This window comes from Symphalangus syndactylus, chromosome 5 (genome assembly GCF_028878055.3).
Source record: "Symphalangus syndactylus isolate Jambi chromosome 5, NHGRI_mSymSyn1-v2.1_pri, whole genome shotgun sequence".
NCBI lineage: Eukaryota > Metazoa > Chordata > Mammalia > Primates > Hylobatidae > Symphalangus > Symphalangus syndactylus.
Genome location: NC_072427.2, coordinates 99,070,812 through 99,087,697, shown reverse-complemented (window position 1 = coordinate 99,087,697; position 16,886 = coordinate 99,070,812). Strand labels below are relative to the sequence as shown.

General features: G+C 41.7%; 1 protein-coding gene across 14 annotated transcripts in view; it reads right to left on the bottom strand.

Moving 5' to 3' along the window:
- The window catches only part of TIAM1 (TIAM Rac1 associated GEF 1), a 458,079-nt gene that overhangs the window by 22,471 nt on the left and 418,722 nt on the right, over positions 1-16,886 (bottom strand). For 12 of the 14 annotated variants that reach the window (XM_055279454.2, XM_055279461.2, XM_055279452.2 and 9 more), the window contains 6 exons: positions 14,697-14,876; positions 13,486-13,554; positions 13,056-13,181; positions 7,107-7,215; positions 1,396-1,575; positions 1,189-1,307 (listed from right to left, as the gene is read on the bottom strand). In XM_055279454.2, the coding sequence (XP_055135429.2) occupies positions 1,189-1,307; positions 1,396-1,575; positions 7,107-7,215; positions 13,056-13,181; positions 13,486-13,554; positions 14,697-14,876 (783 nt within the window). The remainder of the gene's footprint in view (positions 1-1,188; positions 1,308-1,395; positions 1,576-7,106; positions 7,216-13,055; positions 13,182-13,485; positions 13,555-14,696; positions 14,877-16,886) is intronic. The other 2 variants (XM_055279464.2, XM_055279469.2) reach the window with 1 other exon arrangement.

Genomic DNA, 16,886 nt, shown 5'->3' with positions numbered 1-16,886 from the left:
GATTTCCTCCAGCTGTGGAAAAACCAGTTTGTCTCATTTACAATTCATCTCAACATTTCTTCACTCCATATGTAAATTTGTGTGATGGTGACTTTTCCAATGAACCTTTACAACACCTGCCTGGGTCCCCCACATCTTATGAGTAAAATAAATTATGAGAGGTCACAATTTTACCTCTTTCAGAAAATTATCCTTTAACAGCCTGAAAACTTGTTTTGTTTCATTAAGGACAAAAAAATGAGCCTGGATAATGGCCTTTAGTATCTCTGGAGATAAGGTGCTTTCTCTAGTCTACACTAAGCAACCAAACTTTGCCCCACCCACACTGCTTTTAACCCTGCTGCTAGTCACAGCAAGTGTTTTTCCTCTAGGTTCCTTCCCACATTTTCTTTTTTAAGGTGGAAAGAAAAACTGAGTCTAATCTCTAGTTGAATTTGAGCATACAGAGGCATTGATGAATGTTACTATATATCATATCCCTATGATTCCTCTAAGTATTATTGGCATTTTGTAATTGAAAAATAATAATTGCATGTATTCAGGGGTACACAGTGATGCTTTGATATATGTACTGTATAACCCATCAGATCAGAGCAATTAACTTATCCATCATCTCAAACATCTACCACTTCTCTGTGTTGGCAACATACTTTTATTCAGGTAAGTGCTTGTTAATGACTCAGGCACAACTTTTAGCTCACCTTACGTCTTTCTCAGGTGTATCTGCTCCTGCCACTGCTCTTCTAAGTAGGTTTTTGGGTAGATTTAACTGATTCAGAGTCATTTGAAATTTTCATTCCTTTGACAACTATTTATCGGGCTCCCACTACGTGCCTGGTGTCATTCTAATCTCTGGAGGTAGAGCCTTGGACTTTCATGACACTTCTAGAAACAGCCCAGATTGTGGTCATGGAAGTTCACTTTCACTTAACACAGAATAAAGCCACAGATCCCCAGGCTGAGGAGCTGAACATCAGGAAAACATTTCCTACAGGAAGAAATAGTCCAGCTGAGGAAGAAAATTCACACTGCAGCCTTGGATAAAGCACAGATGTTCCACTAAGAAAAACAATAGCATCCTAACTATTTTACTTACAAGTCACACCTTTTTTTAAAAAAATAAATAAATAAAAGCAAACTCAAACTCAGCTTTCCTGACAGATGTCCTGAGAAGATGAGGACTCTCACCTCTTTTTTCTCACCAGTCTGTTCAGCGATCAGCTGGTCAAACACAGCCCCAAACTCTTCATGGATTTTCTGCATCTCATTGATGTGACTGGCAACCTTGTTCATGGTCTTGATGGCCACTGGAAGAAAACAGGTCGTGAAATGAGAGGCTATTTAGAGACTGTCATGGAGACCCAGGCCTGTGGGGGGTCCCGGGCCGAGGCCTACCGTCCAGGTGGTAGTGCTCCTCGCTCTCCGCATCGGTCAGGGCGAACAGCTCCCTGAGCAGAAGTGGGTACTTGAGGATCCTCTGGATGGGCTTGATGAGGTACGACTCCAGCGTGGATGAGTGCTGCTGCTTCGGGTTCTGGGCATCCAAGAACGCCTTGAAAGCCGTGTCTGTCTTGGCTGGCAGGGTTTAAACACAGGTCATGGGGGTGGAATGCCCATGTGACTTCCTTCCCACAATTTCTCTCCCTTCCTCAGTGACTCCAAGGTGCCTTTTTTCAGGACTGAGCAGAGAGTGGGTGGCAGGAAGAGGGAAAGGTAGGGGAGGGGGCGGTCAGGGAGACCACAGGCAGTCAGCTCTATGTATTTATGTGTTGGGGGTGGGCTGGGGAGAAGCCTGATGAGTTAAAGGATGACGGAGTGTAGACTGCAGACACCCGGATTTCCAGCGGCTGCTCTTTATCCTCCTATTACACATGTTTTTTTATCCCGATGTTTTGACACCTGGGGCCTTACTGTCCATGGGGAGACTGCCCTGCCCACGCTGGCCAGTTCCTGGAGATAGTAAAAGACTTGCCAGGAAATGTGCCTTTTATAGAGTCCCCATACACTGCCACCTCCTCTCTGAGGCTCTTACATCCTGGGCCACCATTCCCCTGTCCTTATCATCTCAGGGTGGGGGGCACACATCTCGGCTTCGAGGGCACCACAGAGCCTGGCCTCCCCAGTTCCTTCCCTCAGAAACCCCAAGAAAGGCTCTTGGCCACATTTTCCCCTCACTCCCACTGCCTCTTGACCGACCCTGCATGTCCTCATCTGGCCCGCATGGCATGGGGTGCCCCTGCCTCTTGGGAACTGTGAGTGACAAACTAGTAATCATCCATCCCCTAAGCTGTTGGCCCTGTCATCCCAAAATAATGACAAACCTACATTCTGAACACTCCTCACCCTGGTTTTCCTAATCTTTCAAGCATTTCACTGCTGGAAAAATCTCTTTTGAAAAAGGCAAGCAGGCCGTGCACAGTGGCTCATGAATATAATCCTAGCAGTTTGGGAGGCTGAGGAAGGTGGATCACCTGAGGCCAAGAGTTTGAAACCAGCTGGCCAACCTGCTGAAATCTCATGTCTACTAAAAATACACACACACACAAAAAACAAAAACACAAAATAGCCGGGCTGGTGGTAGGCGCCCATAATCCCAGCTACTCAGGAGGCGAAGGCAGGAGAATCACTTGAACCCGGGAGGTGGAGGTTGCAATGAGCCGAGATCGTGCCACTGCACTCCAGCCTGGGTGACAGAGGGAGACTCTGTCTCAAAAAAAAGAGAAAAAGAAAAAAAAAGGCAAGCAGATGCAGAAGCAGCAGCACCTCGCAGTGTCGGTGAAGCAGAGCGAGGCAGGATCTCCCACAGTGATCTGCTCAAAGTTAACTCAGTGGCACCACCTGTGAGCGTCTGTGGGCTCTGATCTGATGCAGCTCAGGCAGCACTTTCCTCACCAGCCTTGCCTCCTTCCTTGGTGTCCCAGCTGGTTTGGGAAGCAGCCCTGGGGTGTTGTCGGGCCCCAAACAGAGGTACCTGGCAGGGGATGATAGGAAGCTGTGGCTAATGTCTTCCAGGTGCAAAAGAATGTCAGGGGAGGGCAAAATATGGGAAGAGGAAGGGACAGTGTATCCAAGCAACGTAACAGTGGACACACGCTGCCGCTGGGCTGGTGAGCACCTGGGGGTGATGGGGGCTGTGGCACGTCCAGCGTGGGCACAGAAACTCCACACACCCCTCCTCCATACCTCGCCCAGTCACCTCTCCATTTGGCTATTCCTGAGCAGCATCCTTTATGATAAACCAGTAAATAAACACAATCAACACTGGAAAAAGCACATTCTTCACATTCATCTGGATGACTTTCCCCCACTGGAAATTCATTTCCAATGAATATTAATCTGGATGACTTTCCCCCATTGGAATATTCATCTGGATGACTTTCCCCCATTGGAAATTTTACATGGCACTCCAGTGACTCGATACTTTTCATAACAGCACCTGGAATGTCACAGGAACTCAAAAATCTCTTCAATAAATAAATACCCTCTCCCCGCAAAAAACAGTGGGAGTGTATATATAATTTATATATATATATACACACACACACACGTATATTAGAAAGTTTAAAATATAGAAATTTAAAAGTTTAATGATATATATTTTATTAGAAAGCTTAAAATATAAAAATTTAAAAGTTTAATGATATTTATAGATTTTATTAGAAAGTTTAAAATATATAAATATTAAACTTTTAAAATGTCTAATAAAAATGTCTTTCCATCCTCAGTGGTTAGGGGTATGAGCTAAGACTAAAGATGCTATAAAAGGGCATCGGAACATGATGCTTCTGTCTTTATTTTTTTTTTCTGAGACGGAGTCTCAATCTGTTGCCCAGGCTAGAGTGCGATGGCACATCGTGCATCACTGCAACCTCTCCCTCCTGAGTTCAAGCAATTCTCCTGCCTCAGCCTCCTGAGTGGCTGGGACTACAGGCATGCACCATCAGGTCTGGCTATTTTTTTTTTTTTTTTGTATTTTTAGTAGAGATGGGGTTTCACCATGTTGGTCAGGTTGGTCTCGAACTCCTGACCTCAAATGATCTGCCCACCTCGGCCTCCCAAAGGGCTGGGATTACAGGTGTGAGCCACTGCACCTGGCCCTGTCTTTAATTTTAAAAAACAGCAATCATGGGGGAAGACCTCATAAGACCACAATCTTGTTATCCCTTTTAAGCCCCATTAAGAGAACAGACTCCCTGGGTTGGCATCATTTCTTGTCTTTCCAAAGTACAAATTCCTGAAGAGAAAGGACACTGGGAAGAATGGCCGACTGGCCCCATGTGATAGGAGAGCTGGGCTGGGCTGGGGCCCAGCATATGAGGAAGTGATGGATTTTGTGGGGCATCCCAAGTCTAGGGCCACATCTAGAAGGGACCCAGGAACTCTTCCCCAGCAAAATATTTTCGTCCAAAAATATGGCTGTGGGTATTTCACCCATCGACTGAATTCCATATCAGAGCAAAACAGTGCACAGTTCACAATGCTTGGCGCAGTCCAGGAGCATCACTCTTCCAGGCCAGCTGTGAGTCCGCGATGAACATGAACATGCACTTTGCTGTTCTCAGAGTTATCCTGACCCTCTGGGCTCATTAGACAATTAGAAAATATGGGTCAGCTGGGCACGGTGGATCACACCTGTAATCCAAGCACTCCGGGAAGCCGAGGTGGGCGGATCACCTGAGGTCAGGAGTTCAAGATCAGCCTGGCCAACATGGTGAGACCCCTGTCTCTACTAAAAATACAAAAATTAGCTGGGCATGGTGGCGTGTGCCTGTAATCCTAGCACTCTGGGAAGCCAAGGCGGGCAGATCACCTGAGGTCAGTTCAAGACCAGCCTGGCCAACATGGTGAGACCCCTGTCTCTACTAAAAATACAAAAATTAGCTGGGCATGGTGGCGTGCACCTGTAATCCCAGCTACTCAGGAGGCTGAGGCAGGAGAATCACTTGAACCTGGGAGGCGGAGGTTGTAATGAGCCGAGATCACACCACTGCGCTCCAGCCTAGGTAACAGAGTGAGACTCCATCTCAGGAAAAAAAAAAAAAAAAAAAAAAAAAGAAAAGAAAAATATGGGTCATACCCACTGTTTTAAGGGATAGTTTTGAAAGATAATATAATATTTTTCTTACTGAATTAAGAAAAAATCCATGGGGGCAGAATTTAATCTAATTGAGTGATTAAAAATAACAAATTGCTCAAGGGCCGAGATGGGTATAAAATTTCACTGTGGAGCAAAGCACTCTAAAATTGTTACTTTAACAATCTCATAAAATTAACATTCAATAAAGGTTTTAAAAGAAACACACTGCACACGTAGAACCATATGTCCAACACAGCACACGGGAAAGGACAGGCAGCATGACAAAGAGAATCCCAGGTCCCCTTTTCATTTGAGGTTCCACCAGAACTCTGTTGCACAGACCACCACTACCCTTCAGACTGTTTTTATTTGGGGCAGGCTCTTTGTTACCCAGAGATCTGTATTGTGCTAATACTTCCTATAATAGGTTTTAAATTAAGTCAAGCTAGTTCTCTTTGGCAGCAAACATAAACAAACACAAGAATATTATTTACATATCTGGGGACCTGATCAGCAGCTGTTTACTTGGCAGCTACAGTGAAGTGTTAAGGAACAGCAAGCTGATTTCCAGAGATTCTTTGAAATCAAATTTTCTGTTGGTGCTACTGTTTGCCAAGAAAATGTTTCCTTAATCCTTTTACCATCAAAAACCACCATATGATGAACTATGGAGACATAACCACTTTCTGGAGACTCTCAGAATGTTCCACCGTCTTCTCAGAGCACTTAAGGAAAAGCAGCTTGCCAATATAAAAATTCTACTTTGTCCTGCACAAAAATAACTACAAATGCAGCAATTTTCAAGGATAACTGAGACAACTTTAGAAGTGCTTTTGGGAGCCGTTATCACACTCCCAGGAACAAAAGTAGGTGAAGGAAGATAAAATTCCACAAAAAGGTATACGGTAAGTCCTCACTTAATGTAGTAAGTTCTTGGAAACTGCAACTTTATGCAAAATGACGTATAATGAAACCAATTTTTTTCCTCATCAACATTGTAACAAAATGATGTTGAACAAAATGACATTAGTTGGGAACCTGCTGTACATCGTGTCACTTAAAAGTCACAGTTTCCAAGAACCTATCAACAATGTGAAGTGAGGACTTAGTTATGAAGTGTGGTAGGTTATAATCAAAATTAAAGAAAAACAGAAATAAAGCAAGGAATTTCTAAACCCCCTACGTTTTTACATAACTGCAAAAAGACCCATCAATTCTGGCCCCAAATAGCAAGGTAAAACTTTCATTACAAGAAAATTGACAAAACCATTAATTCAAGATATTGGCCAGGTGTGGTGGCTCATGCCTGTAATCCCAGCACTGTAGGAGGCCGAGGTGGGCAGATCACTTGAGGTCAGGAATTCAAGACCAGCCTGGCCAACATGGTGAAACCCCATCTCTACCAAAAAATACAAAAATTATCCAGGTGTGGTGGCAGGGGCCTGTAGTCCCAGCTACTCGGGAGGCTGAGGCAGGAGAATCGCTTGTCCTGGGAGGTGGAGGTTCCAGCCCGAGTGACAGAGCAAGACTCTGTCTCAAAAAAAAAAAAAAAAAAAGGCAGGGAGCAGTGGCTCATGCCTGTAATCCCAGCACTTTGGGAGGTCGAGGCGGGTGGATCACCTGAGGTCAGGAGTTCAAGACCAGCCTGGCCAACGTGGCGAAACCCCATCTCTGCTAAAAATACAAAAATTAGCCAGGTGTGGTGGTGCACGCCTGTAATCCCAGCTACTCAGGAGGCTGAGGCAGGAGAATCACTTGAACCTGTGAGGCAGAGGTCGCAGTGAGCCGAGATCATGCCACTGCACTCCAGCCTGGGCAACAGAGTGAGACACTGTCTCAAAAAAAAAAAAAAGAAAGAAAGAAAAAAAACTGAATGCATTGCATTGCTCAGCACCCATATCAGTGGCTTGCTGGAACACCTATCTGGCAACCAATGACTCTTAGATTTCTGTCCAAAAGCCCCCAACCACTGTCAGCCACACAACTGACAAGCAACACACCCCCACCTCCACATCCTCAGAGGCCTTACCTTTCACCAGGACCTTGGGAACTTTTGTGTGGCTGGCGCAGAAGGCACTGTAGAGCTTGAAGCGGTCAGCATAATACAGGAACGATCCCCCCAGAGAGAACAGCACTTTCTAGATTTGACGAGAAAAGGAAACAGTTGGTTGTTTCCTTCCTCCACTGGAAATAACAGCAGGTTATGGCAGGGAGCTCACATCTGCCTGGCCCACCCCACAAATCAACATCTTCCATGTCTGTCAGAGCCTTTATTTGCTATCAAATGCCCTAAAATTGCCCATTACAAAGTATGTGCTCATACAAGTTTGTGTAAAAGGTGTTGGACTTTTTGTCTTCTTAGTATTTATAGGGGAGATGTCCCTGGTTTTCCAGGTCTGTGTCTTTTAATAACCTATCCAGGCTGTTTGAATGTTGATGAGAAAGTATATATTTTGGAAAAGTCAGAAATCTCAATTCTCCCATTAGCTCCTGTTGGCAAACTAAATAAAGGCAGGAAATGCTCATACCTCCCGCCCCCGAAGCAGAAAACATGTTCCTCTGATCACTATCTTCATGCCTTCCAAAACCACCCTCTCCTCTAGCAGCGAAGAACATAAGCAATATTAAAGGAAGAAACACGCTCAACTATGGAAATCAGGTATCATCTCCCCAGCCTCTCTGCCCTGTCCCAGTAGGATCACAACTGGGTAGAGGCCTTCTCATTAAGATTTTACTATGCCTGAGAAGATACTTTGTATCCCACATATTATATATATAGACAGATATATTATATATAAATATATAATATATAGATATATAAATATATAATACATAAAATATAAATGTAATATATAAATATATTATATATTATATATAAATATATTATATGCAATATGTAATATACAAAATATATAATATATAATACATATTATATATTATCTATTTTATAGAATACATTTTATATATTATATATTATATATTTATATTTTATATATTATATAATTGTTATATATATTTTATATATTATATATTTAATATATTATATATTTATAATATATTATATATTTAATATATTATATATTTATAATATATTATATATTTAATATATTATATATTCATAATATATTATATATATTTTATATATATATTATATAATATATTATATAATATATATATATATATATATGGCCTCAGACAAACATCTTCTGTGAGTTTCACACTGAAAGAGTCTTGTTTAGAGAGGGGCCTTATTTAGCTTATTGAGGCTTAGAATTAAAAGGCAGGTTTCAAGCAAAGAAATAAGGTTTTGAATTTGAGTAACAAACTAGGTTCCCCAAAGTGCAATTTATCTAATGAACAATGCAGAGGATTCTGAGTCTGTCCATGACCAAAAAAAAAAAAAAAAAGAGGTTTATTTTAAACCATACATAATTGGTAATTAGATGCCTCACTTCTCTTCTTACATGTTCTCCTTTTCCTCCTTTATTTTCCAAGCCCTCCCCAAATCTCCACCCTGGCTTGGAGGGTGTCAGCAGGAGTACCCTGGGTACTGCCATCAGACTCTGTGAGGGAGTTATCCTTGGAGCCTGATATAGTTTGGCTGTGTCCTCACTCAAATCTCCCCTTGAATTGTAGCTCCCATAATCCCCATATGTTGTGAGAGGTAATTGAATAATGGAGGCAGGTTTTACCTGTGCTGTTCTCATGATAGCAAATAAGTCTCATGAGATCTGATGGTTTTTATAAAGGGCAGTTCCCCTGCACACGCTCTCTTGCCTGCCGCCATGTAAGACGTGACTTTGCTCCTCCTGAGGCCTCCCCAGCCATGAGGGACTGTGAACCCATTAAGCCTCTTTTTCTTTACAAATTACCCAGTCTCAGGTATTTCTTCATAGCAATGAGAAAATGAACTAATACAGAGTCATAATCAAGAATTAAGCAAAAAAAGTTGTGGAAGAAAATGTGCTAAATGTAACCCCTCCCTCTAGCCATCCATTTATTTAACTTAATATTTACTAAGTGTTTATTTACCCTACCATAACCACAGATGAAACATTAAGGTATTCACTTATTCCTCCCGCCTTAAAAATTGATTCTCAGGGAACACAGTGCACACAAATATGAGGGGTTTATACACAAAGACTCCATTTCCCCAATGTTTCTGTTCTGTAGGACTTCAGAACGCTTATCATAGGCTAGTGTACATTGCAAATTTCCAAATGAAAATTTTATCAAAACTTATTTGACATCACAACTAATTTATTTCCTTCTGATACTACCTTGAGACTAGTGCTCTATGCAACACAGTTTGAAGAATTTAACAAGTTTTTTCTTTTTTTTTTTTTTGTCAAATATACAATGAGGATTTTAAAAAGAGCAGCAATTGTGGAAATCAATAGCAACAGGTTTCGGAGCAAAACTGTCTGGAAACCAACTCAGAGAGCCTGGAGAGAATCCTGCAGGCAGGCACACTAGTGTTCATGAGCCATCTCGCCTTACAGATGGAATGGAGACAATCAGATTGTGCCATAAGCAGCAAAGTGAAGGTATATGAAGAGGGTCCCATTTATGTGGAATTGAGAAGAGTGACAGTTGAGTATGGAAGTACCGGTTTGGTATCCTTGATCCAAAATGCTTGGGACCAGAAGTATTTCAGATTTCATATTTTTTCATATCTGAGAATATCTGCATTCTATTTACTGGTTGAGCATCAAAAATCGAAAATCCAGAATGCTCCAATGGCCATTTCCTTAGAGCATCATGTTGGCACTCAAGAAGTTTCCAATTTTAGAGCAGTTCGGAATTCAGATTTTCAGATTTGAGATGCTCCACCTGTCACTAAAAGAAGCAATGTACCAGCCTCTCCCTAGAATAACACTGCTGTCAGTACACTCAAGTCCATATCAAAGTTCTGGTACCCAAAGTCTCCTTCTTGTGAATCCTTTTAGCGATTAACTGGACCCAAACTCAAAGAACCAGCCCCACAGCAAAAGACTTGTAAATGAATATAATGAATGTTAGCTACTTTAGGTTAAAACGTAGTATTTTAAAGTATGTCTATAACCATATTTTAACCAACCCTGGCCTCCAGAATACATCCATTTTTATTAAGCAGTTTTTTTGTTTATCTATCAGGCCACATCATGTGTTCTACTGTGCAAATTATTAATTTACTAATTTAGAAAACAGATATCACTACAATGAACCTAACTGTATTTCAAATGAAGAGCATAACCACCAACAAGCAATTTTTGAACACAAAAATGAACTATATGGAGTATTTAGGGTGAAGGATATATTGTGCCTACAACTTTCTCTTAAATGGTTTGGGAAGAAAATATTTTATATGTACACACAGACACACCATACATGCATAATGTACACACATGCACATATGGATACATATACACATAGGAGACAGGGAGGGAAAGAAAGAATAAAGCAAACGTATCCCAATGTTACCATTTGGGGAATCTAGATGAAGAGTATTCAGGAATTCTTTGCACTATTCTTGTAACTTTTCTGTAAGTCTGAAATTATATCCAAACAAAAATGAACACCTATAATATACTCACATACTTATGTGTGTTTGTATGTAATTCTTAGTAGCTCCTGTTGCAGAGAGGCAATGTAAAGAGATAACACACACACAAAAAAACATATATTGAGGTAGAATATCGAGGTGAGGCAGTCTTTACCTCAGCTCCGAAACTTGTACCCTAATATTACACAGCTAGATTCATGCAAGTGTTAGAAGACAGGCAAAGCGTATGGGGACCTATACACATATGAACAACTGATTCTTAACACAAATGCGAAAGAAATTGAGTGGAAAAAGGATCAAACGACAGTCGTTGCAACAAACAGGATTAGAAAAATTGGATATTCATACACACACAAATTAACTTTGATTCCTACATTAAACCATAACAAATTTAAGTTCAAATAGATCAGAAGTCTAAATGTAAAACTATAAAACTTCTAAGAGAAAACTACAAAACTTCTAAGAGAAAACACAGGAAAAAATCTTTAGGCAAAGATTTCATAGATAAGACACCGAAAGTGCGATTCAAAAAGGGAAAATTTGAAAAACTGTACTTCATCAAAATTAAAAACTTCTGCTCTGTGAAGGGCACTGTCAAGAAAATGAAAAGACGGGCCTCAAATACAGAAAAAAATATTTACAAATCATGTATCAGATAAAGGACTTATAAAGGATATACAAAGAACTCTCAAAACTCAGTATTAGTAAACAAATAACCCAGTAAAATAAATGAGCAAATTATTTGAACAAACACTTCACCAAGGTGGATATACTGACGGCAAAAAACAAGCACATAACAGAAGATGCTCATCATCGTACGTCATTAGGGAAATTAAAATTAGAACCATAATGAGGTGCTACTACACACCTGTTAGAATAGCGAAAAAGAGAAAGTGACTTGACCTCAGCAGAACAATGAGGAGGAACTGCTGGAGGGAGCTGCAATGGTATAACCACTTTGTAAAACAGTTTAGCAGTTTCTTAAAAAGTTAAACATACCCTTACCATATGACCCAACCATTCCCTTCCTGGGTACTTAAGAGAAATGAGAGCATATATCCATAATAAAACTTGTACACAAATGTTCACAGCAGCTTTATTTGTAATTACCAAAAACTGGAAACAACCCAAGGTGCACGGATAACAAAGTGTGGTCTATCCACTCAATGGAAGACAATGCAGCAATGAAAAGGGATGAGCTCTTGATACACAGCAATATGGACGATCTCAGTACAACTACGCTGAGTGGAAGCAGCCCCAGAAAAACAGGTACTTGGTATGGGATTCCACCAATATAAAATTCCAGAATGCAAACATATCTATAACAACAGGGAGCAGAGCATGGAGCAGGGGTAGAGTGGGAAGGCAGTAAGAGGCAGGAGAGAAAAACCACAAAAGGGCAGGACAAGACTTTCAGGAGAAATGATTATGTGCACTGTCCTGATTGTGGCCATGGTTTCATAGGGGTGTGTGTGTGCGAATTCATCAAATTCCATACCAAATATATGCAGCATATTCTACTACACAATTATACCTCAATTAATCTGTTTGTTAAAGCACATGAGGGTGACATGTAAGCCAATATATGAAGCAATGTGCTTTGTTAATTGGAGGTGCAACACAGGAAATCTGCAATAAAAGAAAGCCAAGCAGGGAAGAGGAAATAAGCAGCCTTGCTAAGGCACTAGTCATAAATCCTCATTAGGCTGCAAGGACACTGTGTGCTGGAAGATTGTCTTTCCCCTGGATGATGATAAGCATTTCCATTAAGCAAAGTTTCCCAGAACAGGATAAATTAATTTGTTTACTGGGTAACCAGAAGTGCCTTTTTTTTTTTTTTTTTTTTTTTTTAAGATGGAGTCTCGTTCTTGTCCCCCAGACTGGAAAGCAGTGCCACGATCTCGGCTCACTGCAACTTCTGCATCCCAGGTTCAAATGATTCTCTTGCCTCAGCCTCCTGAGTAGCTGGGATTACAGGTGCCCGCCACCATGCCCAGCTAATTTTTATACTTTTAGTAGAGATGGGAGTTTGCCATGTTGGCCAGGCTGGTCTCGAACTCCTGACCTCGGGTGATCCACTCGCCTTGGCCTCCCAAAGTGCTGGGATTACAGGTGTGAGCCACCATGCCCAGCCAGAAGTGCCTATTCTAATTCACCGATAGCTAAAACATTAAAGGCCCCCACATAAACCAAACAAAAGGTCAAGGTTGGTACTTCCTCGCATATAAAAGCCAGCAGCTGCACCAGTTTAATGTAAATTGATGGCATTGGTCTTCCTTAGCCAGACAGGCAAGATACACTCCGTTCCCCTCTCAGACACCCTTACGGAACGGACCCCACTGTGGCCCTCCAATGAAGACATTAACACGATCAGGGGATTCAACTTGAGCCACACTATAGCCCTGACGCTGGAGGCAGCTTTGCACTACTTACCTTAAATTGGTCGACCTTCTCAAGCTTTTCCAAATCAGGTACCAGTCTCACTCCATCTTCTAGAGTTTTAAGGAATTCTACTTGAAACTCTACCATTTCCGTTAAATTTCCAAAAAGCACGTCAAGCTAGAAATGAAACAGAATTTAATGCACCTCATATCTCATTAGTCTTCCTAAACGTTATTTATATCTGATTACAAGGTTTTTCTATCAATTCTTATCAATTAAGAGAATCCCATACCAGAGAGCGGGGCAGTTTTTTACTCTCCATGAGCACACCAAAGCTTAGCAGGCAGTAATTTCACCTAGTTACTACAATTAAATACATTCAAAATGTTTTCAGTGTTACGCGTGCCCCCATTTTTTCCTTTTTACCAACAAGCCAAACCACAGTATCATGGTCACAAAGTTGAAACCATTTCCAGCATACCTCATCTTGGGTGAGAAAAGTTTCTTTTTGAAGAGGCTTTAGGTATCTCTCCATGAGACAGTTTAAATCCTAAGAATTGAAAAGAGAACTCATTAGCTTATGTGTTTTTTTATTTTTTATTTATTTTTATTTTTTTATATACCCTAGAACTTAAAGTATAAAGCATATGTTAACGTCTATAAAAGGATCTAGAAGAGAACAAACAGATCCTGTCCCGAAGGCTAACATTAGAGACTTTAGGTGATTAAGGTCCATTTCAAGCAGGAGTAAGCCAACCTTTTCTGTCAATATTTTAGGCTTCGAGGACTAAAATACGGTCTCCGTTGCAACTTCTTCAACTGTAGCACCCAAGCAGGCACAGACAGTACGTCAAGGAATGAGTGCGGCTGTGTTCTCATCAAACTTTATTTGCGAAAACAGGAGGCGGGCTGGATTTGACCCAAGGGCCATCATTTGCTAACCCCTGATTTAAAGACTAAAATATAGATACTTAAACAGATCACCCTGCCTCTGCATGGGGAATGTGACCAGGTGTCAAAACAAGTAATAACACAAAGACAACAGACCTGACACTCTTGTGGCTAGACTCTAATTAGATTATGAAGATCATATCCTCAACTTTTTAAAAAATTAAATTTAGCTTTCTTATTAGGTCAACACATACATATATATATATTTATATATATATAAATGAATTGCTGTAAAAATTGCTAGGCTTCCTTAAAAATCACAAGAAGGCTGGGCATGGTAGCTCTCATGCCTATAATCCCAGTACTTTGGGAGGCCAAGGTGGGAGGATCGCTTGAGCCCATGAATTCGAAACCAGCATGGGCAACATGGTGAAACCCCCTCTCTACAAAAAACAGAAAACGGGGCTGGGCATGGTGGTCCCAGCTACTCAGGAGGCTGAGGAGGGAGGATTACTTGAGCCCAGGAAGTCAAGGCTGCAGTGAGCTATGATCACAACACTGTACTCCAGCCTGGCCAACAGAGTGAGACTATCTTATAAAAAAAAAAAAGAAGACAAAAAAAAAAAAAAAAAAAACTCACAACAAGCTTTTAACATTCAGAGTAAAGGCAAAATTCCAAGAGAAACCAAGACACTCTTCATGACCAGTTTGATTCAGCTGTTAATGAAAACCAGCAGAGACACACCAACTTCACTCCTTTACGAGGCAGAGGGAGGACAGGGGGAGAAACGAGAAACATACCTTCACGTAGGTGCGCTCCGTCTCCAGGAGCTCGCAGATCACCTTACGCAGCTTATCTGCATCTGAGAGTTGTCTCATGGTCGCCAGTTGAGGCCCCGTGGAGTCCTGAGGAGATGGGCTCTGGTCAGAGGGGTTCATCTCGTGCAAACTGCGGCAAAATGCGGCCACCTGTTCTGTACTCTTTGGAGCACAGTGGGGAAGGGAAGGCAGAGGTCATTATCCCTCATTAGACGCACCTGACACCTGGACCTCCTAGAGGTGTTCTTCCTGGTTAATGAACTGTCACATATGAATGTTGACTTGTGTTTCCACAAGTTGCTCCACATTTAGGAGAGCTTCTTGAATGCTCAAAACAACCAGGATAATGATTGCTAACATACACTAATTGCTTACCACACGCCTAGTGCCGGTCTGAGGCATTTCATCTGCCCACACGGTAAGGACAACGGAAGCCCAGAGGGGTTAAGTAACTCATCCACGATGATGCAGTACGTAAGTGGCAGAGCTGGGATTTGAACCAGGCAATCTGGTTCCAAAGCCTATGTATCTTAACCATTCTCCAAGCAAGAAGTTGATAAATCAGGAGACATAAAAGTTAGCTGCATTTCACCCAAGGTACAAGCCTTATTATCAGACTCCCAGTTCAGTACACTATCTACTTTGCAATGTTGCAAAGATGATTTTATAAGCTAAGGTTCTTCCTGTTAAAAATGGACACTGAGTCAACTTTCTAGATTAAGAAAGATACCCATACTTAAAAAAAAGCTGCTCCCTCTCCAGCTTCTCCAAAGGCAAAAAGATACCACTCCCCTTTAAGAATAACGGAATTAGCCCTAAAACAGGCCTCAACAGGAGATCCCACTCTCCACATCTACCGGGGATGAATCAGGTGCAGACCATAAAGGTTGCACACATTTTGTCATGCATTTGAAACGTAGGATTCCAGGATTCTAAAATTCCAACTCTTCCAGTTACACAAACAGTTCTCCAAAGCATAGGCTGCTGTAAAAAAAACCCATGAGACCAGTAGTTCTCCAGCTTGGCCGCTTATGAGAATCACCTGGGGAGCTTTTCAACATCCCGATGCCCGTGCACATCAGAGATCAATTTCATCAGAATCTTTGGGGCGAGATATGCAAATATCAATATGTTTTAAAGCTCTCCGTGTAATTGCTCTAGAGGCTATGTAGTAACACAAAATTTAATTCACTAACACTTGTTCCAATGCACCACTCAATGAATGTTTGATGGAAATTTTCTTACTTTTTTTTTTTTTTTTTTTTTGAGACGGAGTCTCACTCTGTCACCCAGGCTGGAGTGCAGTGGCATGATCTCGGCTCACTGCAAGCTCCACCTTCCGGGTTCACGCCGTTCTCCCGCCTCAGCCTCCTGAGTAGCTGGGACTACAGGCACCCGCCACCACGCCCGGCTAATTTTTTGTATTTTTAGGAGAGATGCGGTTTCAACATTTTGGCCAGGATGGTCTCAATCTGACCTCGTGATCTGCCCGCCTCGGCCTCCCAAAGTGCTGGGATTATAGGCCACCGCGCCCGGTCACGGAAATTTTCTTGAAGCTAGTGGCTGCCCTTCTCACACTTCTCTCTCTGCTTCTATTGTCTAATTCAACTCTAGGCACAAAGCATTTCCAGGAAATACCGGTGCAAATAAAGAATAACTTCTTCTATTACCCACCTACCTAGCAAGAACATGAGAATATCCTCCCAAAAACAATAGTTGGTGCACAGAGCTAAAAGTCAAGGCTCGTGTTTTGTGTAGGGCAGAAAAGCTAAAATCAAGTGTATGCCATGGAGGAGTTTTAAACACAGAGGAAGGCAGCCAACATTGAAGAGCCTTTCCCTCATTAGCATATCCGAAAGGGAAGGAAGTCTGGAATAAAGATGAGGCAAGGACAGGGAAAATCAGAACCTAAGAAGGATGCATTAGCTGCAGTGGCATGACAGGACAGAGGAGAGCCAGGACCCACATCCACATAATTATTATTCTAATTCTCTTACAATTACCACAGCTTATTCGTTGCTAGCACTAACCCTGGTCTTATGTGCCAGAAGGTGTCAGTCACCTGTCAGTGGCACTACTCAATGTTTTCTGTGGAAATGCATGTTTCTGACACTGAATAACCCCACAAACAATTTTCCCTTAGGTGACTGACTGGAAAAATTGACCGAAATA